This window comes from Numida meleagris, chromosome 1 (assembly GCF_002078875.1).
Source record: "Numida meleagris isolate 19003 breed g44 Domestic line chromosome 1, NumMel1.0, whole genome shotgun sequence".
In the NCBI taxonomy this organism is placed as follows: Eukaryota; Metazoa; Chordata; class Aves; order Galliformes; family Numididae; genus Numida; species Numida meleagris.
In genome coordinates, this window is record NC_034409.1 from 140,658,216 (window position 1) to 140,682,643 (window position 24,428).

The 24,428-nt window shown below is 43.4% G+C and overlaps 1 protein-coding gene across 1 annotated transcript in view; it reads left to right on the forward strand.

Moving 5' to 3' along the window:
* FGF14 (fibroblast growth factor 14) overlaps positions 429-24,428 on the forward strand; it is a 400,171-nt gene continuing 376,171 nt past the window's right edge. The window contains exon 1 of the mRNA XM_021415878.1: positions 429-1,137. Coding sequence (XP_021271553.1) covers positions 930-1,137 — 208 coding nt within the window. The 5' untranslated portion in view covers positions 429-929. The remainder of the gene's footprint in view (positions 1,138-24,428) is intronic.

The following is a 24,428-nucleotide window of genomic DNA, read 5'->3' on the forward strand; positions in this document are numbered from 1 at the left end:
AGTCTGTTTTGGGGGAGGGAGAGACGCCAGGGGCCGGGACCCCCGTGGGGGGGCGGCTGAAGGAGGCGGGGGTGGCGAGGCCATCCGCGGAGGCAACGCGGCTCCGGGCCAGCCGCCCGCTCTCCCTGCGGGGCCGGCCGAGCCGAGCGGTGCCGATCCGCTCCGAGCATTGCCGCACGTGGGTACGTGACGGCGAGCCGGGCCGGCGGGGCAGCGCGGCTCCTCCTCCCCCGGCGCCCGCCGGCGACTGGGCGCCGAGGCTGCGGCGGGCGGGCGGGCGGGCGGCGCGGGGCGGGGGGTGGTTGCCTCCTGCGCGGCGGAGCGGGGCGCAGCGGCAGCCGGGGCCGGAGGCGAGCGGCCCGCGCGGGCGAGGGCGGGAGGCGTCGCGGGGCGGCGGGGACTGCAGGGCAGCGGCGGGGGCTGCGGGCGGGGTCCGCCCCGCGGCCGGCAGCCGGTCTCTCCGCCTCAAGCCGGGCTTCGCCGGGTGCTGGTGGTGCGCTCTCCCGCCGCGGGGCTGCACAATGGCAGTCGTTCTGTAGGATGGATCCTGCCGTGGCTTTTGTTCTGCAGATCCACCCATCCTCCTAGCAGTCAAGTGCCAGGCTATGGTTGTCTCTTTGGGGATCCTTCTGCCGCGTTCTGCCGGTGTCTCCGATGAGGTTTTGGCCTCGGCCGGGATTTCGCTACCTTACTTTTCGTTTGGCTTCGTGCTGAAAAAGGGATTTTTGTTTTTTGTTTTTGTTTTTTTGTGTCTCTTCACGCTTTTGGTTATAATCCAATGTTGATCTAAGGGGAATAACCATTGAGCCTGGCTGAAAAAAGCATCCATTGAAAAGTCTCAAAGAAATATACCACGTGAGGAAAAAAAAAACCAACAAAATAAAAAACAACAAAAACTGGGAGAAGATCGGAATACAACCGCCTTTTCTATGATAAAACTGGTGCCCCTCTTCAGGAGAACTGGTCTCAATTTATTATTATGCAACCGCAAGGATCTCTTCTTTCTCAGGGTGTATAAGCTGCTGGATTGCTTTTCGCCCAAATCAATGTGGTTTCTTTGGAACATTTTCAGCAAAGGATCGCATATGCTGCAGTGTCTTTGTGGCAAGAGTCTTAAGAAAAACAAGAACCAAACTGGTAAGCAATGCATTGCACCGCGTTGTTTTCCTTTATGCTGCCCTGTCTGTTGCTCACCGAGGTAGATCTGCAATCCTGCCGAGAAGGGGGGATAGAGCGAGGCCGGCACGGACATGCATGTATGTGTATGAATAAGCAAGGAGCGGTTCGGATTAGCTTCAGCCACTGTCACCACGGAGAAAATGTATAGATATCTATGACCAAAGGCGACCCCAGTCCGGGCTGCATCTCCTAGTTTCGTGGGCTATTTCCGAGGATGAAACTTTTATATCGGAGGGGCAGCCGGTGCATTCCCCCCACTGTCCCCAGAGCTCACTCCCGGGGCTTTCGGCTGGGAGGGGGCCCGGCCTCGTGCGTGCTGCTGCCAGCCGGCCCTGTACCGCACTTTGTGCTCGGTTTGCAGCGCGTTCCCCCCTCTGCACCCACCCACATCCCTTGGCTCTCTGAAGTCAGCCCCCCCCCCCACATTAGCAATACTCCCTGGGACCTCGGACCAGAGGGGCGGAGGGGGGCGGTGAGGAAAGGGTCACTTTCCCTGGGCCACTGCCCGGACAGACACTGAGGCGCTGTGGCCCCCCCCCAGCCGCCCGCTGCCGGGCTGACCCCTCCGCTCGGCCCCCGGCCCCACGGCTGCCTGCTTCGCTCCGGTCCGGCTCCGACGGGGGAAACTTGCGGTGCATTACATAAGAAATGCAAATGCGGCTGCCCCGGGCCGCCTGGCCCGGTGGGTCACGCTGCTGCTGTTGCATCCCTCCCTCCCGCTCGGGGCGGGCGGGATGCGGGCAGGCAGGCGGGCGAGCCAGCCGGCGGCTTTTCAGGGAAATACGGCCCTCCCCCCCGCCTCCCCCGGGCCCGGGTCCCCCCGGCGTCTGCCCGCTCCCCCCGGCCGGCGGGATGTCCGCAAGCACCTGCGGGCGGGGGGAGGCGAGGGATGCTGCGTGTGTGTGCGTGGTGCGGGTGTGTGCCGGCTGCCCTGCAGCGGCAGCTCCCGAGCAGGAGGCTCCTGACGCCGGCACTGCAGTGTAGTAGATCATAGGCTCTCGTTGCCTCTCTGACACCCCAACACCAACAAGCGGCAGCCCTGGCAGCCCGCACCCCTCTCCGCCCCCGGCTCTCGCTTTGCCCAGCTCGGTACCGCTGCGGAGCTGTGGTGGGCGTCTCGCCGGATTTATTGGCCCCCCCACTTCCCCAGGCTCTCCTGTTCCCTCCCGGCTCTGCAGCAGCGAGCGGCCACCTCTCAGAATACCAAAGAGGCCGAAATGCCCCGCTGGGGGTTGGGGAGCAGCCGCGGCGCTCAGCTCCCGCGGGCTCCGCTCCTCTTTGGCGCTGCAGCGAGCCCGGGGGGTGTGTGTGGGGGGGGAGGGACTGCTTCTCCCTGTGGCGAGCCGAGGCCGGGCAGCCGGGGGGGGGCGGCTCCTGTAGGGCCGTGAGCGCAGCGCGGCGCGGAGCTGAGGGGCGATGCTCTGGGGAAGGGCTCGGGGCCGGAGTGATCTGCAGCCCTTCCAGCCCGCATCTCTGGGAGCAGACCGCAGGCCGGGGTCGGAGGTCCCCCTCCGGCCGCTCCGCTCTGAGCGGAGGGATGCGAAATCCCGGCCCCGCGCTGAGCGGCTGCTGCTGGGGAAGGCTTGGCCGGGTCGCCGGTATTCGGGCAACAGGCGCTGCTGCTCCGCGGCACTTCCCCTGCGCCAGCCCCGCGGTGCCCGCAGGACAGCGGCGACTCCCCACTGTCGACAGCTCCTCCCGGCCCCCAGCGCCCCCACCTCGTCCTTCGCCCACCAAACTTTTCGAGAGCTCTTGGGTCTCCCGAGGCGCAGCTGCTGCTGAGCCAACTGGGCAGAAAATCGGGCAGGTCGGGCAGCTGCGACCGCAGGTTGCTCAGTTATTTTCGACCTGATGCACTTTTTTTTTTTTTAAAAAACCCCTTGAGTGAGGTCGCCACTCTCTTTACAGCGACGGGTGGCTCTTGTCCAGGTGCTCCGTACTGTGCTGAGCCCGTGCGCCCACCTCCTCCAGGGCTCAGCAGCCGCCCCGAGGGCTGCGCTGCTGCTCCCAGCGCGGAGCAGAGCAGGGCCGAAGTGTTGGGAGCGCAGAGGACGGCACATGGGGCTCTGACGGTGCTGCATCAGCTGTGGGCTGTCTGCTGGAATGCAAACAGCTGAAAACGCTTTGTTTCAAATTAGAGATCCTGGAAAGTGCCTTTTGTTTCCTATAAATATTCACCTCCATAAGGAAAAAACTTTGAGGATGAAGTGTGGCTTTGCTTGCACTGATTCTTTTTGTCGGATTTAAGAGGGTATGGGGAAGGAGAGTACTTCTGGGTGGTTTTTAAAGCAAACAGAGGAAGAGCCGAACATTTTTCACCCAAAGCTAGCTGCCCATGGGAGATGGGTTGGCTGGCTGGAGCGGGACATGCCCCCATGGATCTCATTTCCCTCCTGGTGGCATCCAGCAGACAGAGGATGGATCACATTTCCTCTCTATTTACCTCCAAGGAGGGGCATCTCTCCAACTTAGTCAGGGGTGTTGACAGGAGAGTGGATGGAAATTGGCATTGCTATTAATATGTTGCTGATAAAGGAGTTTAGTTTCTGGTATTATCAGTCTCAGATCAATCTCAAGCACAAAACCTATTTAAAAAGAACTTCTGACGTGCGGGTTGTGCCTAAACTGGGATCTCTGTGTCATCTCCATAAAGCAGTCAGGCTGCTATTTCATGGCTGCTCGTCATTTAAAAAAGTTTCTAAGCATAGTCATGCAAGATGAAAACAGAAGCTTGGGTCCTGCTCATGAGGTCTATGGTGACCATCGTTATCCCTATTTGAAGTAAGCTCGGTCCACCGCTGCAGTTCTAACTCATGGAAAACAAACCTCTCACTGAAATACTAAGGGTCTCGGTAGGAGCTGTGGGATTGGGCCCTTAGAGTTCCTTTCAGGTAGGTCTGAAAGCATCTCTGACTGCCTAAACCCCACCATTCCTGCACTTTTATGAGATCCGCAGCATGTTTCTTTCCCTTGGATGTAAAATTGCCTATTTACGTGTATCTCACCTTCTGAAGTTCTGTCCTCTGTGGAATACATTTTCTAAATTTATACAAATTTGATTATTGTTGATCAAATTAGATTGCATATTCTCCTTGTTAAGGGGTGAAATTTATGCCTGCTCATGAATCTTCCTCCTGTGATGAAATGCTTACACCCAGCTCAATGTCTGCTAATGATGGGCCATTTATAAATGAGTTCAAATATTCAAAGAATGACTTATACTTAGAGAAAATATGAAAAATGTATTTACAGATATCATTTGTTTAAATATTTATGTGTATGCAGTTTTCCTTTGAGAGTGATATTTATTCTTCTTACCTGCCTAGACTATGCTAAGTATATTAATTTTGAGCTAAAATTCCCATTGACTCCAAATTTAGGGAAGGAATGATTTAGACATTCAGAATTTGTCCCCGTGCAAAGGTTTTCTGCCCGATCTGTAAAAACATCATCTGAAGAGGAGAGAGAGCTTGAAACTGGAATGGTTTTTCAAGAGGACTTTGTGACATTAAAAAAAGCAGCAGCAAAGCAGCAGAGCATTACAGCAGCTGCATAGTGGTAGTTTGTGGGGTCACTACTGAGATTTCTGTGTAATTGCAGAGGGAGATGCTGTACATCTAGAAGGTGATTGGCCAGATGAAGTGGCTGTGTGCAGACTGAGCTGTGCTGAGTACTCACAGACGTCAGGCTGCAGTGTGCCTGTAGCACCGCGTCCTGCTGGAGCGGGCTCCTTGCGGCCGGGGGTGATCTTGTTACTTCGGGAGCAGTGGCTCATTCCTACACCTCATTCTGCTGAAGATCTCGCTTGTGCTTTTGGACACGCCATTCCTGCCCTGTGCCTGGCTTTTCTGCTTGTTAAAAACTGCAGACAGTTTCTAACAGTGCACAAGCGTGCTGCTGATGGCTTTGTTTTGCTCATTGTGTTTCAGTGAATAATAGCTTTTTAGAGACAAATTACTAGACAAGTCTACTGAACAACTTACTGAGTAACAAAACATTGCTTTTCAATGCTAAAATCTCTGCTGTGAAAAAACCTGTTGCAGTGTAGCACGGGCTTGAACAATTAATGTACCAGGGAGCTACTTGCCTCTGTATGGAAAGGCTGCATACAACTGAGTACCTGGAAGTAGACTTTGCAGGACTGGGACCATATGTTAGTTCAGACAGAGCACGCTTCATGCAGTGTGTTTCAGCTGTCAGAACACACTGGGAGCTGGGAGAAAAGTCTTCTTTTTGCAGGCCATGTGATGAAATGCTCAAAGGAGTACATTCGTCTTCAGACTGGATATTAAAAGTATTATTTATCATGTTCTTGAAGTGGATCCTGACATGTTATGAGCCACTCAGAAGAACTGACAATTATAATTGCGAAGAGATGGTGCTCGTCTCCATGATGGGCTGAACTCAGAGTGAGCAGAAAGTATGCATTCAGTGTGTCCTTTTGAATATACTGTACACTAAAGGTAAAGAGCAAACAAAGCTACTATTCAAATCAGGAACGCACTGTCTTTGAAGAGAATCTTTTTAAGGGTGAAACCTTGAAATCATTAAGTGAAAGCCTTTTAATGGATAAATGAAATGCAGGCTTTGTGTGTCTGCAGCCTACTCTATTAAAAGCATTTGTATTAAGTAATATAAAGGGAAGTAAACAGTTGCCGATGAGACAATGTTGAGACGTCAGAGTAATGATATCCAGAGTAAAAGTCGTTGTACAATAACATCTTCAGTACTAAAGTTCAATATTGTGTTGAACATAACCAATATTTTAATAGTTAGAGAGTTAATACCGGATGGTTGTGTGTGGTAGATAGGATCAAGTGGCACTCCATTGGTGATAAAAATTGATGGTGTAATGTTGACGTCCATATTCTGCGTTTGGACTCTGACACCTGCTTATTTTACTTTTAACTTCTAACGGGGAACAGCATGAGGAATTGCATCAAATGACTTTACTGTTTGTATGCAGAAGGTAGTATCCTGGAAATTACTTGGCCTGATCATTTGGTGGCACTGAAATTAGCCAGGTCCCATAGGACAGTAGAATCGTAGCAAGGCTAAACATTTTAATTCCATTGGAATGGTTTCGGCTTTTGCTGTCAGACCGTGACACAAAATAAGCTGTAATCCCCGATGAAAGTTTTGTTTTGAGGAGATTCCTGAAAGGTATGATATGGGAATAGAATTTGCTGTTCTCTGAGAATTCATCACATTGTCCATGTTTTCTCATGTAGCTTTATCATTCAGAAAGATAAAAACAGGATGAGGATGAAGAACATCTGGGACCGGTGCCTCAGCTGTTGAACATCTCCTATCTCCAGCACTGGGCAGTAGCTGGAGTAAGAAAAATACAAGAAACAAGGGAAATCTAGATTTGATCCTTCCCCTAATATATCCTGCCATTTTTTAGTCATTACTGGACTGTCATAAATCTCTTTCTTCAGGCCTCTGTGTTTATCAGGCTCTGAAGGAGCTATACGCCTTTACTTGTCAAGGAGCATTTCTGTTTCAGCCTTCAAAACCTTTTCATGGCTCCTCGTGAGCTCCATGTTACTGTGTGCCGTGTGCAAAGGGCACGGAGGGGGTTGTGCTTTCAGTGGGTACTCCTTTTTCTTCTTTTGGAAAACAGAAGTGGACCCTGTGATTCCCAATTTGCATTTGTGATTACTGATGAGGAAGAATTTTTCAGGTGAGTCTTATCTATAAGGTGAAGGTCAGTTCCTTTGCGGTGCCTTCTCTTTCCTTGAACCGCCAGAACACAACCAGCATTTCTGTCATCTTCATTCCCATGCAGCATAACTTGCCTTTGCTGAGGATGTGGGATGTCTCTGGCTTCTGAGAACAGAGATGACACATCCCTTTGCATGGGGAATCTGCTTTTGTGGTCCTGCTGCAGCCAGTGCATTTTCTAGGCCTACACAGTACAGAAGCACCTTCCACAAAGCACATTTCCACGAAGTCCTTCTTCTTGAGGGAAGAAGTGGATATTGCTCCTTGAACAAGCTTTTAAGGAATGACTTTCTAGTGTCACTGAAAACTAGAATTTATACCACTGTTGAACAGTTCGAACAGAAGAGACAGCTTGCATGTAAAATCAAAGTCTTCTGTTTACATATGAACCTCTTGGTTCTCAGCAGGAAATGTAGAAGAATTTCATTGTCCGTTAATGAGGTTTTGAGTTGAAAATGTTAATTTAAAGAAAACAAGTTTGTCAGACTTGTTACTTTTTCAGTAAATGTATTTCTAAGCGAGTCTTGCTACATTTAAACAAGATGCCCAGATTACAGTTCCCAGTTCACACTTCTCATCAGAAAAGTGCATTATAGAGCACTGCTGCTGCCTGGTAGTTTCAACACATATCACTCATTGCTAGGATCGGTAAATTTACAGACAGTGAATGACATGAACAGGAACTAACAGTACAAAACGTAGTGGAAAATATAGGAAAAGATGTGGAAAATTATAAAGTAGGGAGTTCCTTTTAAAAAAATTCCCAGAAGTCATTAGCATAGCAGTATCTTGTAAAATAGATTGTCCTATCAGGAATGTCTTAATAGGGGTTAAATAAGTGGTAACACTTATTAATTCATGGGGCTCATGGTACTAATAAAACAGTTTACAGTTTAGATATTTTTGCAACCAGAAAGTGTGTGTGGATACCCCTACTGCTAATAGGCCCTGCAAATTTGAACCCAAATGTGATTTAGATGGATTATCCCACTAAGAGATCAACCCAAGATTTCAGATGTGAATTAACTTCAGGCCAAATGTGATTTTGTGTCTTGAACTCTTTAAGCTTGCACTGAAATCCATGTAAAAACGATGTTAACAGGTGGATTAAAACTTGAAAAGACCCCAGCTATTTCCTTCTAGACCCAGTGCTTTGTCCCCACATAGTAGTGACTTTCTGCCTCAAAAAACAAGGTTATACAGACTTTCAGTACAAATATTTGGTAATCTCCTGGCTTTACTCAGATGTGTTTCATCTCCATGAATACGACCTTGACCCATTCCAGACACTGCAGCCTCCACTGTAGCCTTTCACTTCTCTGTTTTTCACCTGCTGCTTGTGCAGACATCTCACTTTTTACTTTGGATTACAATCTGTGAGGAAAATTAGCCCTTAATTATGTTTCTTTCTGATCTTTTTAAGTTCTCTATGCATTGAGTAATTAGCTAGTGGCAGTGAGCAGAGCTACCTCACAGGTTATTACTGAAGTAACTGATATGTATGATGGATGATGAATTGCTCTCTGTTTTATGGGGCATGAGCTGTATGAGTGATTAGTTTCCCACTTTATGCTAATTTACAGTAGCAGAACAGTCACAGAAGAACATAACTGTAGAGACAGCAAAGCAACAACGATTGATTAGGAAAAGACAGTAAGTAATGTCAGCATGAGGATTCAAAAGGCCCAAGAACAAATGCTAAGCCTTTTTACTGTCTTGATTATTGCTTGAACATATTTCTTGTTTGAAGATAAAATACTTTATATGGGACTCTGCAGTTAAGGCAGGGCAACTCAGCTTCCAGGAAAATTTTCTGGATAATATCACTGATCTTTTCTTACTTGACCAGATCTGCCTGCTCACAGAGGTGCTATGTGACTCCTTAAAGCTGCTCCCAGGAATTCTCAGAGAGCTGTACATGTCTATAACTTCAGCAGGGTACAGACAGAGTGGACTTCTAGTCTGCATCTTCTTTACCTTTGATTAACCTTTCATTAAGCTCTGATTAACCTTGTTTGCCATTCACTGGACTTCATGTTTGATACTGTGGTTTGGAGACATTATTGTATGAGAAGATTATAACATGCCACTATAATGCAACATACTCATGGGTTCCCGCTGACCAAGGACATTTATGACAAAACAGGTGACAGTATGCATTATTCCTTCCTGTGTTCTGAAATATTGAGCTGTGCTTGCTTGCAAAAGAATTTGAAACATGTTGAAGATTCACATTTGAAACTTGTACCACGAACTCTTTTTCTGTGGAACAGCACCTAAATAGAGTACAGGATGGTTTTACAGCAAATATGTCATTACGTAGTGTTTGTGTTGAAGACCAGCATTTTCTGAGAAAGGCCTTACTTTGTTTTAAATGCTGACAATAGTGGAGTTGTAGAAATGTAACAGGAGAAGAAAAGTGGTTGTAGCTTCCTCAGCAATATCTGTCTGGGTAAAATCAATGAGTTTAATCATGGTGGGAGGAATGGGTGCCAAGGAAGCAGGAGTGGATTCATTGTGATTTTGCGTTCAGCTGTCTTTCCTCATTTCAGTTTGTCTTTGCAGTTTATAAAAGATGATGTATCTGGGGTGTTACTGCCATGAAGTGGAGATGAATCCTGTGATTTGTGGGCACAGAAGATACTCTTTTCACTGAATGTTTTAAGTGGAAGTGTACTTTAGAAGACATTGGTTTCATTGACTTTCTTAGCACTATGAGAGCACATGTCAGTTTTGAGCATTGCCATACACCAATGAGGAAAACACAATCCAAGGACTTCCTCAAGATGCTGACAATGGGAAAAAAAAATTAACCTAAGGATATGCAGATGAATAGCACGTCATTTTAATGTTTATCTACTTAGTTTTGTGACCCCTTAGATGGTGGATCAGAATGATTTTATTCCATCTGGGCCAGCTGCCTGTAGGATGACAAAATAGGTGGAAGTTTAGGACCTTACAACCAGAGCAGAAGTAAACTGTAAGTTGTGCAGGCTAGGTTAAAACCTTTTAATAAACTGTCAGGAGAAATGGCAAAATGAGAGTTTATTATGTTTTCTGAGACCAATTTTCTTTGGCTTTCAGTGACTAACTGCAATGATTATGGCTTAAATTGGCTGCCAAAAAGAATACTTGCTAATAAATTTCAGATGGAAGATTGGAAACAGATAAATACTAAGCCCTTGTAGTCATATATATAGGTTAAGGATTTGGGGGTGGAACTTGATGAAGTTAGAACAAAAGTAAGTCAGAATGTGATGTTAGTACATTAGGTGAGATTTTTTTTTTTAAAGAGCTGTGTAGATGATACTTGAATAGTGTGGGATGCTCTCTCTCCCACTTATTCTCAGAGGGAGATGAAAAACCAGAATGACAAAAGAAATTATAAAGTAAATAATAAAAGGATTAAAGGAATCTGTAGTCATTTAGAAAGGTTAGCAATAGAAGGTCCTGCAGACAAACGGAATTTAGAAATTATTCAGTCTACTTATCAATTGAAGAGCAAACAGACCTGAAATTTAAGGACATTTTCATGAAAAACATCTATTTCTAGAAGTGTTCCTTTACCAAGGACACACAAGAGTTATATTTGATAGAGTCTAGATTCTCTCAATGTGTTCCATTTATAGCTATCTTGCTAAAGGTGAGATATCCTTGTGAATGTTGCTTTGCTTTCACAAATGCAGGTACTCTCATACTCTCATGAGTCTATTGTTCACTGTTGCACAGCTCTGAAGCAGCGGCCTCCAGGGTGACCTTCGCTGAGTGTCCCATGTCTCTTGCCTCCTTGCTGGCATGTGGATGAATGCCATCCATCTGTATGAGCATGCCTGGCAGCCCTTGCAGTTTTGAACCTGCATGGGCATGAGATGTCCTGCGTGTGCCCCAGCTGCCTGGGTTAACACCTGCAGGCTCACCAGAGGGATGGCATATGAGTCTGCCTGTGAGGGAGGACAGCAAGCTAACCTTACGCAGTTGATGCTGGGAGGAAATACATTCTTTTTCACCCCCAAACATTGATTTACAACACAACTTTTAAAACACAGTGTCTATGGTTCTTTGGATCTTTGGCTTTGTGACTCTTTTCATTGGATACCATCAACTGGGCAATATAGACGTATCCAACAATGGGAGCATTTAAGTAGCTTTTTTCTTTACCAAGATGTTTCAAAGGCATTTCTACGCTCTTGCAGGCATTAGTGCAGATTCGGCATTAATTTGAGGTTTTCTTCCTCTACTTTTTTATGTCCACAGCCAAGTAGGCCAAGAATGTTAGGTGATATTCAGACCAAGCAGATCACCATAAATCTCCATCAATAAGCTTATTCTGGAGATCTTAAAGTAATTTTGAAGAGATACAATCTCTTCTTGTTAACAGATGACAAGTAAGAATTGTACAACCTGTACTCCTTCAGTTGGGCATTGATATCCTTCCCCCACCTTAAACTCCTCCTACTAGCTGAGAAACATAAGCCTGAGTTTATACTACTTGATTAAAGATGCCGAGGGATTGATCCAAGCCCAAATGGCTCTGACTGTCTCCGTCCAACTTGAGCTTTCCTGTGATTCTATATTTTCTCCATACTGTAGATATTGTATTGTGGTTCAGATGTGGGATGTTCTCTAATCTTTAGGAACAGGTTAAATCATTGCATTATATATTTCGAGTGTTCAGAAAATGAAACTGGAATTTCTTATTTTGTGCTTTTTATACAAAAGGACATAAGGTTCAACTCAGAACTGGAAGCCCATAGAAGCAAATGGGAAGTCCTGAACTTGGTCTTGCTTCCTTCCTTGTGAGCAATATAAAAGCATCCTTACTGAAATCATTTGTATATGTCAACAAATATCTCATATAACAGACCCGAATAGGCTGGTAATAAAATTAAGCAAAGTAAATTAGCAGAGAGACAAGGCAAATTGGTTTTCCCCTAGTGGTTACCAGACTGCAGTTTTTCTTGGTTGCTTAAGTTGCTTATTTGCTCTTGGATCTTTTTTTTGATTGATCCAGCAAAGAAGAGTTTTGTTGCAAGAAAATGCCTTTTTGAATTTAGCTGTGTGAATCAAGACAATTCAAAGAAACAGAGCTCATTCTAGATGGAGATGCTTGATATTTTCAGAGCTGCTCTTCAGTCCTTAAGCCAAACATTTAGAAGTAAATGCAGAGGGTAACAGATTGAACACTGCTAGATATTTTGGAGGTTAACTGGGGCTTATTGTTTAAAAAGCTGGGGAACGATTCAGGATATGGACAAAAGGCAAGATTGAGCAAGCTCTACCTGTAGGGTTATTTACTTGTACTAGAGTGGGAACACACCTGGATCAATAGCAGCGTGTGTCATCATTCCAGCCATTGCAAAGGGGATATTAGAATTTTGGTGGAAGGGATAAATCCCAGCTTGAACTTTTGAAGAAGCACCCAGGAAGGGGCTTCCTATGGGCTCTTGGTTTATCCTGTGAAAGCTGTGGGAGGACAGAGAACAGAGGACTCACTTTTGGAGTAAGTGTAGCAGCTGAGCAGCAGAGATGCCTGCTTACAAGAAACAAATCATAATATGTTTCCGAGGAGGGTGAACCAGCCAGGAAGGAAGGCTCAGTCTTGCTGTGGAAAGCAACAGATTTCTCCTTTTTCCTCTTCCTATCAAATAGAATATATTGTTCCAGGGTAAGGAATTGCTGAAGGACAGGAGTTTTCCTCAATTTCTAAACGAAATCTTTCTCTTCAACTTCACAGACTTGTGCTCGCTTTGTTCCACACTGACCTTATTAGGGATCACCCCTTCATCTGTGTGTGTATGTGCAACAAAACTGATCGGTCAACTGAGTAACGTGTTGTTTTACTGCACATTTATCTTCCATTTACTGAGCTCTCTGAAATCAATCTGAGCTGCTGCTGCACATGCTTCTTGATCTTCCTTTTAATTAAAGGATATATATTTCTTCCCATGTGGCTACAGGTCCCTCTCTTCCCTCATATAGTTGTGAGGAGCGTGAGCAAAGAAATTGCTACTGATTATTGATGGTTTTTGTACTTTAGCAGGCTAAATCTGGGTCACGGTCTGATAATTGAAAGGGTATGGCTTATAGTCTGACAGTATGCTTCAGTATAAATATGTGCAGTTTACCTATATTAGTAAGAATTAGAGATCATAAACCAGCTGTTGTTTCTTTTAGTATATATATATTTAAAGGGAAAATCAGTTTATACCAATTGGAATCACTTAATTCTGTCTTCTGAGGATTCAAAAGGTATGTTTAGTCTTGCATTAACTGCTAAATACTAGAAGCTTGAATTTAAGCAGTGGATTTTCCTCCTTCCATGAACTCCCTGAAAACCTTAGTGTAGTCCTTAGCTGTACTGTTTCTTTGCAAATTATAAATCTGTAGAAACCCAAGGATCATTACTTAATCTGGGATTAAAAAAGGTTGTGTATTTAACAGGAAAAGAAATTATGTGTTTACATTGCCTACAATAAAGCCAACTCCAAAATGCTCTAGTGTTAGGAGATAGTTTTATGTTGCCTTAAAACAGAGCACAGTGGAGGGCAGTGTTCAGCATGTGGACTTGACACAGAGGTGGGATTTTTGACTGTGAGGCCCCTTCATGTAACAGAAGTTGTTTTTGCACTTAGAGGAAGGAAAGGGAGAGTTTTTTGCCTTTGGCTGTGCTTTGAATTTTTCGAATCTTGCTAACTTTAAATTCTCAGATTGTTTCTCACTAGTCCATCACTCTTTAGTCTCCATAAGGAAGAGAACCTTTATTTTCTGCAGAAGACAATGATTTTCTTGTACAGATTAAGTGGTTCTGTGTCTAAGCTACTCTTATTTGAATAATTCCTACAGCATCACTGAGCCTCCTCCATCTTCTTGTCTATTTTAACTTACAGTGGCTAATTTGCAGAACAAGTGTGTCTTCTCCAGTTTGCATCCAAGGGAATTAACACATAATGAAAGTAATCTAGATCTACGGAAACCAAGTAGAACAAGCAGCAAACGAAGAGCTGAATGAAAAACAACTCTCCACTTGCATGCATACAGTCCTCTTGGGTTTTCCCCTCTAAAGAGAATTGAGTTTTTTGGTTTTTTTTTCCTCAGAATCCTAAAGTTCTTCTTTTTTCCTTTTTGCATTTTTGGTGACTGTCCATCCAAGTCCAACTCCACACAGGACCACCCAAAATTCAGACCCAATATCTGAGAGCATTGTCTAAACACCCCTTGAACTCCAGCAGGTTGAGGCTGTGACCACTGCCCTGGGGAGCCTGTTCCATGCCCACTGCCCTCTGGTGAAGAACCTTTTACTGATATGCAGTCTGAACAGAGACAGGAGGATGCTGAAGCTCTTCCATGGCCTTGTTTATGTCATCACATTCATTGATCACCAAGAGCTGATGTCACTTTAGGGGTATTTGTGTTGATGATCTCCCATGAAGGATCTCAAATCAAATTTATGAAATGAAGGGCTTGCCCAAGTTAGTGGGAATTTTTAATCCTTTTGAAAAATCCTTCCCCCAAAAAAAGAATGTAAAAGAATGTAATTACAAATTGCTAACATTGCAGTATGCAGACAGTGTACAGGCCACCTGGTAGTCCTTTCCACTGATACACAGTACTGATTTTTTTCTTCCTGAGAGGGATGTGCAAAAACAGTACCCCAAGTCCCTGGTATAGTCTTTTTTTTTTAATCCAGTACAGAAAGTTCCAGCTAGTGCAGAAAGATGTGGCGTCTGTTGCTATTAACAGTACTTTTCAAAGGGTAGCACTAAGAATACTAATTCCTTGAGGATTAGATTTAATGTCGAGTTTATGAAATTCGTGAAAGAGCACTGGTGGAATGGCTGCCCTGGAGTGTACCGACTCACATTATGGGCCAGTAAGTAACATGCTGCCCAATTAACTCTTCAACTGACTGTAAAATAAGGGTCCACTGCTGAAACAAAACATGAAAATTCTTGCTTGAAGTTTAGTGCTGTTTGACTTAGGAGGGCAGCTGAAGCAGAGGGCTCCACAGTACTGAACACACTGTTCTTTGTGTCCTCTACCTTTTGATCTGAGGATGCACTCAGGCAGTCAGGCAGCCGAGGTTGTGAAGCAGTATTTTCTGGAGAGTTTATAGGAACCGGTTATATGCAATTCGTTTAAATTAGTGATGAGCAGTACTGCATTAACCATTGTCTTAGTGCTAATAAGAAGGAGTGCCTGGAGTGCGGTACTTAGTGTGCTCAAATTGTATCTGCACTTCAAGAGGAGCCAGATCTTTTGTCATTCCCAGTGCTTTCTCACAGAAAAGACTGCACTGAATCTTTCTTGCTCAGATATTTTTACAACCTCTTTTTACATCAGTATGTGTTTGCTTTCTTCTTTTTTTTTTCTTTTTTGTTTATAACTAGGCAAACTGCTAGCACACTCTTTTCAAGGTCAGGAATTAGCCATTACTCCTACATTTCCTGTCACAGCCTCGTGAAAGGACAACATTTTAGCTTTAATATTCCATGGCAGATGACTAGGTGGACTGTTGTTGCCCCTGTATGCACAGTAACCTAGTTAGAGATTAGGCAGTGCTTTAATTTGTTATCCAATTACGGAGTACTTTAACCTGTATTTCCCCTTCTTTGCCCACAGAAGACACAGGAAATTAATTTTATCAGTGTTGTGGTTCCTACCACAGTCCATCTGCTTATTCCCTTCCTTCCTGCATCAGCTCTCACTTCTCATCTTCCTTTCAGACAAATTTGTTAGAGACAGGGTGAAAATCCTGCTTTAGAACAACCAGCTGGTACATTTTTCCACCCGAGACTGGGTTCTGGAGCAAGGCTTCCTCACCACTCTCTCCATTCCTGCAGGTACCCTACAAAGCTCCTGTCAGTTCACATCCTTCGCTGCAGTGCAGGGCCTTTGGAACACTGCATGTTTCTATGGATTTTAAATCCCGGCAGATTTTAAAAAGCTTGAGAGCGAGGACAGCACTGCTGCTCCATGACAGATCTCCTGGTCTTCCTCCTCCTCTTCCCTCCAGCAATGGGAGAAAGAACATGTAGCCTGCTTTTAATACCAGGGTGACAACTGCTGCTTGGCCCTGCTGCCAGGTGGATTTAAACATGGCAAAGCTGATATGTAATGGAGGAAACCTTTGCTTTAGGAGTGAAGAGATTTTGAACTTTGAGTTGATTTTACTGTGGTGCAAATAGTGCCCTTCTGAAAATAAGCTCCGCTCAGAACAAGTTGGGGTGGGTCTGAATAACAGATGGGAAGGGAGAAGGCTTCTGAAATTGCTCTGAAGAGCACAAGGCTGGCTCATTGCGGCAGCCAGCCTGTGTGTAGTAGGATTTGCGTGCATGGAGTCAAGGGAGGAAAGAACAAAGACCAGCAAATCCATTTGTACCCAGATGTCCTGCACATGAGCCTTGTTTTTGTTCCTGAGGTCTCAAACTATTTCACTATTATTACTAAAAGTTTTCCTGCTCTACAGAAGGTGAAAAAACAAAGTATTAATTCCAGTGTAGAGAGCCTTCCTGCTCTTCTATCTGCTGACCTCACTGTGTGCTCCTCTCCCTTCCTGCTCTTCCAGGCTCACGGATACCACAAGTCTGTTAGTACTTACAAAATAACCCTTATTTTGATTCTTCTTCTATATACAGCAGCCATTTCAGTGGCTCTCAACTTCACTCCATCTCTGGGCACACTGTAATGAGGATTTTAAAAGATATCAAAATTAGAGTCAAATGATCATATTTATGATGGACATACAAGGACATGAAAGAGCACTCAGAGGCCAGCCTAGTGCCTGATTAGGCCAAATTAGTGTCCCGATGTCTCATAGTTTGGTGTGAACAAAGAAGCATGAAGGATTTTTCAGTGAGTGGTAGTACTACCATATTTTGTTTCTTTGTGGATAAATTTTCATTTAAAAGGTTTTGTGAGAGGTAAGTAGGTTAACACACATTGTACAAATGCCCATTCTACTGTCAACAGGTTGCAGAATTTTCTTGAAGGTAGAGTACACTTGTCAATGGAAGGATTGAGCTTATGGTTTAGCTGTAAAGTCTGAGAATATCAAGTGATTCGCAAAGAAAGCCTTTTTGTTTGAAGCATTTGAGGCCCAAACCAAAGTTCTTTTCACTAAATGTGAACAGTACTGTTGTCTTGGATGGATTTTTAAGATAAATTTGTCTTATGTTGATGTAATTTGTGGATGGAAGGTGCAGTTGGCCTGTTTCTGGTTTAGAGGCAATAACATTCAGTTTCTTAACCAGTCTTTCCTAGATATATAGTTTTACCAGAGCATTTCAAAATTGTAATAGGTTCAATGAAGAGCTCAGTCTTTCCAGAGCTGTATCTCTTTGGCTCACTGGCCTGTCTGTCTCTCAGTCTTTCCAGGAGAAGCTGCTACAATTTGATTGTGTTACAAGGATTAGCAGCCAAACGCATGCACAAATTTACCTTGTTTAAGATAAGTTATTCCTGAAAATGGTCCAAATGTTGTGTTTATCCTTTAAACACCAAGAAATTACTCTTTCTGAGTATCTGTCCTGCTATCTTTTGTTTTGCTTTCTCTTTGCTCCTGGAGACTGGAACAAAAGCGTTGCACATTGCTTTTCCTCCCTCTCTGCAGGTTTAAACTCTTCCTGTCTTGTATTATACCTCATGAGGCTTAAATAAGGTCTGATTTTACTGCATTAACTGGCTCCTGAAGTAGAGTGTTTGCAATGAGCTTCACACTGAATGTTCTGTGCTGCTGAATCAAATCTCAAGCTGTAGCTTTGAAGAACTGCAAAGATCGCAATTTGTACATTTCTTGTGCCTGAACTGGTGCTTTTCATTCATATCCTGAGTACAAAAGAAAAATATTGCCTACATTAAAGTCTGAGCTGATGCAAGAACCACTGAGGTTGCTGGGCCGAAGTTGTCACTTGGGTAAACAGATGAAACCATGCTGACTTATTAAGGGTTATCTCTTTATAAACTGGCACTGAATGTGGTACATAGTTTTCCTTAAAGATCTGGTCTGGGGGTAGTCTGGAGGCCTAATGCAATAAACAAACAATGAAACACAGTCGTTTATGGAACCTTATTAATAGAGGTGGCAAACATACAACAAAGTAATTAAGAAATAAAATGAAAGATTTTGGGGGTATTTTTATTCCTCAGAGTAAGAATAATGTTCATATTTAATAAGAAGCATGAAGACAAAAAATGAATTCCATTTACATTTTTTATTTAATTCTATTTTAGCCTAAAGTGATTTTACTTATATAAGTATGAAAATATACTACTAGTATCTTAAGAATGTCCTTTAAAACTTAATGACTACTCATTGTTTATTCTGTCTAGCCTTGATCCTAAAGAAATTTCTTTGTGGATCTTTGTTGGTCTATGAAAATATTCCAGAGATACAAGGAAGATAATGCTTCATTTGTCTTACCAGTGTCTTGCCCTCCCTTGGTAGCTAAATAGGTCACAGCAGCTATAGGAGTAGAGGCACTGAAGACTTGCTCATATACATCTTCTCTTTTAGAAGTGAGATTGGAAACCTATATTGCCTGAAATACCTTTTCAGGGACAAAGAAAAAAAAATAGGAATAACGTCATTGTATGGTTAAAATAGAATTTTGGACAGTCTGTGTTCTTCATCGGAAGATCATACAATGATTACTGCTGTCTGTCCAGATTCAGCACCTCAGTGGGCAGTAGCAAAGGAAAGGGTTTTATTACTGACTGCCTCTGCTTTGTCTGCATAGTTTTGCCATTATTATGACAAAAAAGCACTAAAAATATAAGCTGATTCTTCCAGATGCATCTCAAAAAAAAAAAAAAATCCCTATACACACTCATTTAAACAGTGGCCTGTCATTGCCAAACCAAGGATGAGACAACACCTAGCTTCTTTTCTCCCTTGTTTTCTAGCAGAGTGGCAGGCACAAACTTATTTCTTCTATCCTGAGCATAGAAGGATGTCCAGGAGGTCACTGCTTGACAAGGTGGGAAAAGTCACAGCTCTGTGGCAGCTGGAAAGCTAGAGCTAACCTGGTTGGCTGTAGGATGTGCAATAATCACCCATTTCTCCCAGTCTCAACAAATCTGACTCTGACATCACCTGCTGGTTTCAGCAATGCTACTGCATCCAGTGCTGGGCTTTCCATTTCAAGAAAGATAGGGAACTTCTAGAGAGAGTCCAGAGGAGGGCCACAAAGATGATTGAAGGCCTGGAGCATCTCCCTTATGAGGAAAGGCTGGGACACCTGGGACTGTTCAGCCTGGAGAAGAGAAAACTGAGAGGGGATCTTATAAATGCTTGTAGATATCTAAATGGAGGGAGTCAAGTGGATGGGGCCAGGCTCTTTTCAGTGGTGCCCAGTGATAGAACAAGGGGCACAGGAAGTTCCATACATATACAAGGAAAAATTTATTTAGTGCAAGGGATTAAGGGATTAATGCTAGGGAACTGCTTTAGTAGTGTGTTGGACTTGATGATCTCCAGAAGTCCCTTCCAACTGCTATGGTTCAGTGATTCTGTGGTTGAACAGGCTCCTGACTCCCTGCTTCCCAGAGATGTGTGGGACACAACCTCAAAGTCAATGCTCTGCTTCAACACAGCTAGTAATTAAAATTGACAAGTTTGCCTCAGCTGCTCATAGTATTTTTTCAAAGCACTGTTGTTTGGCAGAACTTGAGCTTCTCACTCCTCAAACACTTGTCCCTTTTCAGTAAGGAGTAGTTCTGCTTAAACTGTAATTAAAATCTCTGTTTTTCCACATTTTCTCTGATCAGTCAGTGTATACTACTGTCATATGTTGTGGAAATTAAGAATAATAAGTTACAAGATGTTACTTCAAATATTTGACGAATGCTGGCTTCTAATGGCTACTACTTGTGGGTGTGAGCATGTAGCTGAATGACAAGGGCTTCCAGAACCTTTCAACTCAGAATTCTGGCTGTGACTCACATATGGTTGCTAACGCTCAATATTTACAAGATGAAAAGCAATATTACCTGTTCCACTGCTTTCTGAGCATCTGTTCAGAGCAGGATGTGCCTGGTATCTGGATGACTCTAACACAACACACGCAATGCAGACAGCAAGACTGGGGTGTATTTTCAGTTGTTTGTGCTTGAGTGAGAGTGACTTTGACAGTCAACAAACTGGGGAAAAAGGGAACCACCTCCTGTTTGATGCAGGATTGAGATCATTCAATTTTCTGATATTTCTTGTGTTTAAGATCAGATCCTTAACTATGGCTATGGCCATAGTTGTGCACAATAGGTTGTGCACAATATACAATGTAAATAAAGATCCTTGCATCAGACTGAGTTTCTAGTTTTCTGGTTCGATTTAGAAATGACACTTAACACTGACCCCAAGGGGCTCAGATGACAGAGAGGGAGCAAAGAAAAGAAGCTATGCCCCAGTTTCTCCGGCCTTAACCTTCCCTCTATGAAGAAGTGAAAGAAAATCACCCAGGAGCCAGAAACATTTCTCCATATGATGTGGAGGCAATGTTGACAATTCTATGTTTAAGCAATTGGATCTACAGCAAGATGCCAGCAGCCTCAGGAGAGGAATTAGCCAAAACTTCACCATAGAGCAACGTCTCAGCTGATGAAAACTGAACGGGTTTCTTTCACATCAGTGATGCTGTGGAGATTTGTTGCTGTCACAGCAGCACTCACTTCCCAGGTCTGCTGTATAATGTAATATCTGAAACAAGGGCATTACTTTTTATTCTGTATGAACAGAAGTAATTAAAACTGCTCCAGCATATTTTACATCTGTAGTGGTTTTAAGGAGAAAGGGTAAACCTTGTTGGCTGTTTTTATTGATGATGATAAGCATTTTTAATGTATTTTTTTAATTTTCAGGGAAAGTTGTGCAAATAATAATTAATGCTACAGAAACTCTCAGACTGGTAGCAGTTATACCTTTTTCTTTTCCCCTCTAATATCAGGTCCATATAACTCCATTCATTCCATAGAGTTCTGAGAGCTCTGTATTTTTCTGTGTTCCTTAAAGTAGTCAGAAATTCCAGTTTGCAGCATACAGGCCTTCTCAGATGCACTACTGAAGAGAGAGACAATAAAAATGAGTTGTGTTAAAGTGATTGCATCCACCTCTGATCATATATTATTCTGCAAATGTTAATTATAATTTCAAAATTTCTATGGGCTAAGGCAGACTTACTAACCTCTATCTAGAGATAGCAAAATGAGGAATACAAAAGTCTAATGACTTAATATTTTTCTATAGTACTCTTCCTAAGAACACAACCTTATTTTTCATTAACCATAAAACTATTTTTTGCTCACTCGTCTTCAAGAGCTGGCATCCAGATATCTCAAAGAAAGTAAACAGCAACCAGAGATGTGAGGCAGTTAAACCTGCTGCATGCAGTTGTAGTGCTTGTTTTCAACTTGTTTTTGTTGCTGCTTGACAATATTTGTCAATACATTATTAAAAACAAACAACTAATTTAAAATATAGTAAAAGGAGCTGCCAACGCCAGTCATTCATGTTAAGTTTAATTGACTTTAGACAGCTATATTTCTTTAACTATAGCAGTAAGATTAAATCTTTTAGTTTGCAGGCAGTTGTAACAGGAAAGAATAAGGTTTCCTGGTATAAAGCAACCCCCTCTTGGTGTAACACTTAAATTTGTACTTAACTGATCTCCATTATATGCATTAATTATGATAGATTTAGGCTTTAATTACGTGATTGCCTGTTGCTATTTGTTTTTGGTCTTCACTGCCTGAGCACTGCAGGAGCACAGGAGGGAGCACGTCCCAGGCAGCGGAGCAACTGGAGACAGCCATCCCTGCCCACTGACGGAAGCCCTGGGCTGAAGCATGCTCAGTACAAGCAGCGTTTCAGAGATTGAAGCTGCTAAATTCTCTGTTAAGAAGAATTCTCTATAAGACTGTTATAAATACACACTGAGGTTTTCTGTGGTGCATTTTCAGCCGTCTGCTCTGCTTCACTGATGCCGTAGACCTTTTCAGAGCAATGACAGATTTTTTTATGTATGGGTAAGACATATTTCCAGACAGCTCAAGCTGACACTAATAAATCTCAGAGGGGCTTATTAGTTCAGGTGTGATTAGAAGCTGAGCTGTATGTGCATACTTGTGTTGCACCATGCTCAAACCACCTGCTGTGCTGAGGAACGCCATGTGGGGATGGCCAAGTGGCTCCATGCAAAGCAATCTAGATCCATCTGAAACAAGTGCTCATCTGGAGCTTAAAAACCCTGATGAATACAAACTGGTGTCAGGTAAAAAAAAACAAACATGACACTAGTGCATCTTGTTGTTGGCGTGAGCCTGACTGGGGAGAGGAGGTGTCTCCTCATGTAGAGAAGGATGTCATCTAAGTGCCAGTTCTTCTGGGATTTCAATGGCCAAACACCTTTCAGAGTTGAGGACTATCACCTAGTTAACTGCACAGATTTTCTCCATGGACTTTGGTAGAGTTATTCAAGTTGTTATTCAAGTTGACAGCTAAATGAACTGATGAAAGTATGGAGAATTCATAGCTTTGTTTGATACCAGATTGTCATTAGTGTGTTTCCTGCTTTTTCCCTTATGCATCAATATAACTAGGCACTAAGTATTTCCTTTGTGGTGTAACTTTATGCTCTATTTTAATGAAGTTGCATGACCATGTTATTTAAAGTTATAAGAGATAGTGAAAAATAAAAAACAGTGTTTCACCACCAAAATGGGAATGATTCAATGCTTTGGACTTTCTAAGCCCCTAATAGGAAGTCTTTATGGAAGGCTTATATTTTTCAAGTTTATGTAAGCACCTACATATCAAAGTATTGAAGCAAAACCAGTGTAGACACTACAGATTTTTTCTTTGTGCATTTTCTGAATAGCAACCTGAGTTTTGCAGTGTTGTTTTTCTAAGCAAGTATTATACAACTGGACGTAGGATATTGTGTGGAAGTTAAAAATTGTTAAATGTTGTATTGAGAGAGTAGCTTCAGTGCTCACATAGTTACACTGAACAAAATACAGCATTAAAAATGCTGCTTGAAATATTTTAAAGATAATTTAAGTCAACTGGGACTTTAGTTTAAAAAAAATATTCTTAGTATGTCTGTAGCAGTTAGCACAATGCGTATTTATGGAATAAAAGATGTATACCTTTGGAGTCACAAGGGAAAATAAAGGAAGATTTTATTTTGGGCTCATGCACACAGACATACGTATTTAGTTTTGTGTTTATTGCAGATTTTCAGTTTTTGTTTGAGTGACATGTAATATCAATGATCATGCCAACTTACGTATTTGATTCTTTATTGCGTGTAATCATAATCTTGACAGGTACTAAGTAGGAGGAGGGTCTGCTTATAGGGCCATGGGTGCTAGGAAGTTGCTGAGGAAGATGGGGTGAAGGTGGGATGAAGGTAGGAGGCTGTGTCCTGCTGGAAGCTTCTAGTTGTGAAGACCTAGTGAGTGGGAAGATGACTCCAGTAGGCTTCCTGCTGGTTGCATGGGAAGGAAGATTTGAGGCAGCTCTGAGATGGGAGGAAGGTTTGAAGGGGATTGTTGCATGCAGTAACCTGATGGAAAAGGAGGCAGGAAATAAGACTGGGCCCTTCCTGGGAAGAAGGTGGTGGTTCTTCGTTTGACTGTATGAGACGGGATGTGTTGGAGTGGTCCCATATGTCATGATGTGCAATGGCAAGGGTATCAGCTGCCTGCACAGGCAGCTCTGCTGGGTGCAGGAAGGCAGGCTGTGGGCTGAGATTGCATGACGAATCTGCCAGAAAAATGGATGCTTGGCAGCCCTTGCCACAGCATGAAATGCAGCATTCATCATCTGAGACTTCAGAAGCAAGGGTGAAACAGTAGCATCTCATGAACAATCACTTCTTCAGGTCCAGAAACCTCTTTCCCTAAACCTTTCTTCAACACTTTGTTTCCAATCTTGGACAATTAGTCCTAGTCAGTTTGGCAAACTTGGTGGTGCTCTCCAGGCTTTACAGTCCAGCCTGGATGGCAACTATATTTTTGGCCTTCTGATGCCAGCTGTCTAGGCATGCCAGAGCAGCTCCCCCATCAGTGCCTAGATCAGTAACATTCTGGCTCCTTTCCTGCACTCCGAGATCAGTAGTTTGAACTCCTAGGCTAAGGCCATGTAGGAGGTATACAAAACTGCCCTTGAGACTCTCTTCTCTAAGCTGTAAATAACCAGCTTGTAGCTCTCTTTTCTAGATATCTTTGGGAGGAAATGGATGGAAGAGGAACAATGAATTGGAGGAAAATGTCTAATTTCATCCTCTGGCTGCTTATATAAAGATGAAGCTAGTAAATTCATTTTTCATTCCTGTTACTGTTTCTCTCTTTTTGTTCATAACTCTTAAGCAATCCAAAATAAAATGGTAGAGTTTCAAAGGAAAATTGGATTATACTCACTTGGAGGGAGGGAAATAAGAAAAAAAAAACAGGCTTTATACTTTGACAGAATTCAATGCAGACTTTTAAAAAATTAAACGGAATAATTTTGCAATATTTTGTAAGAG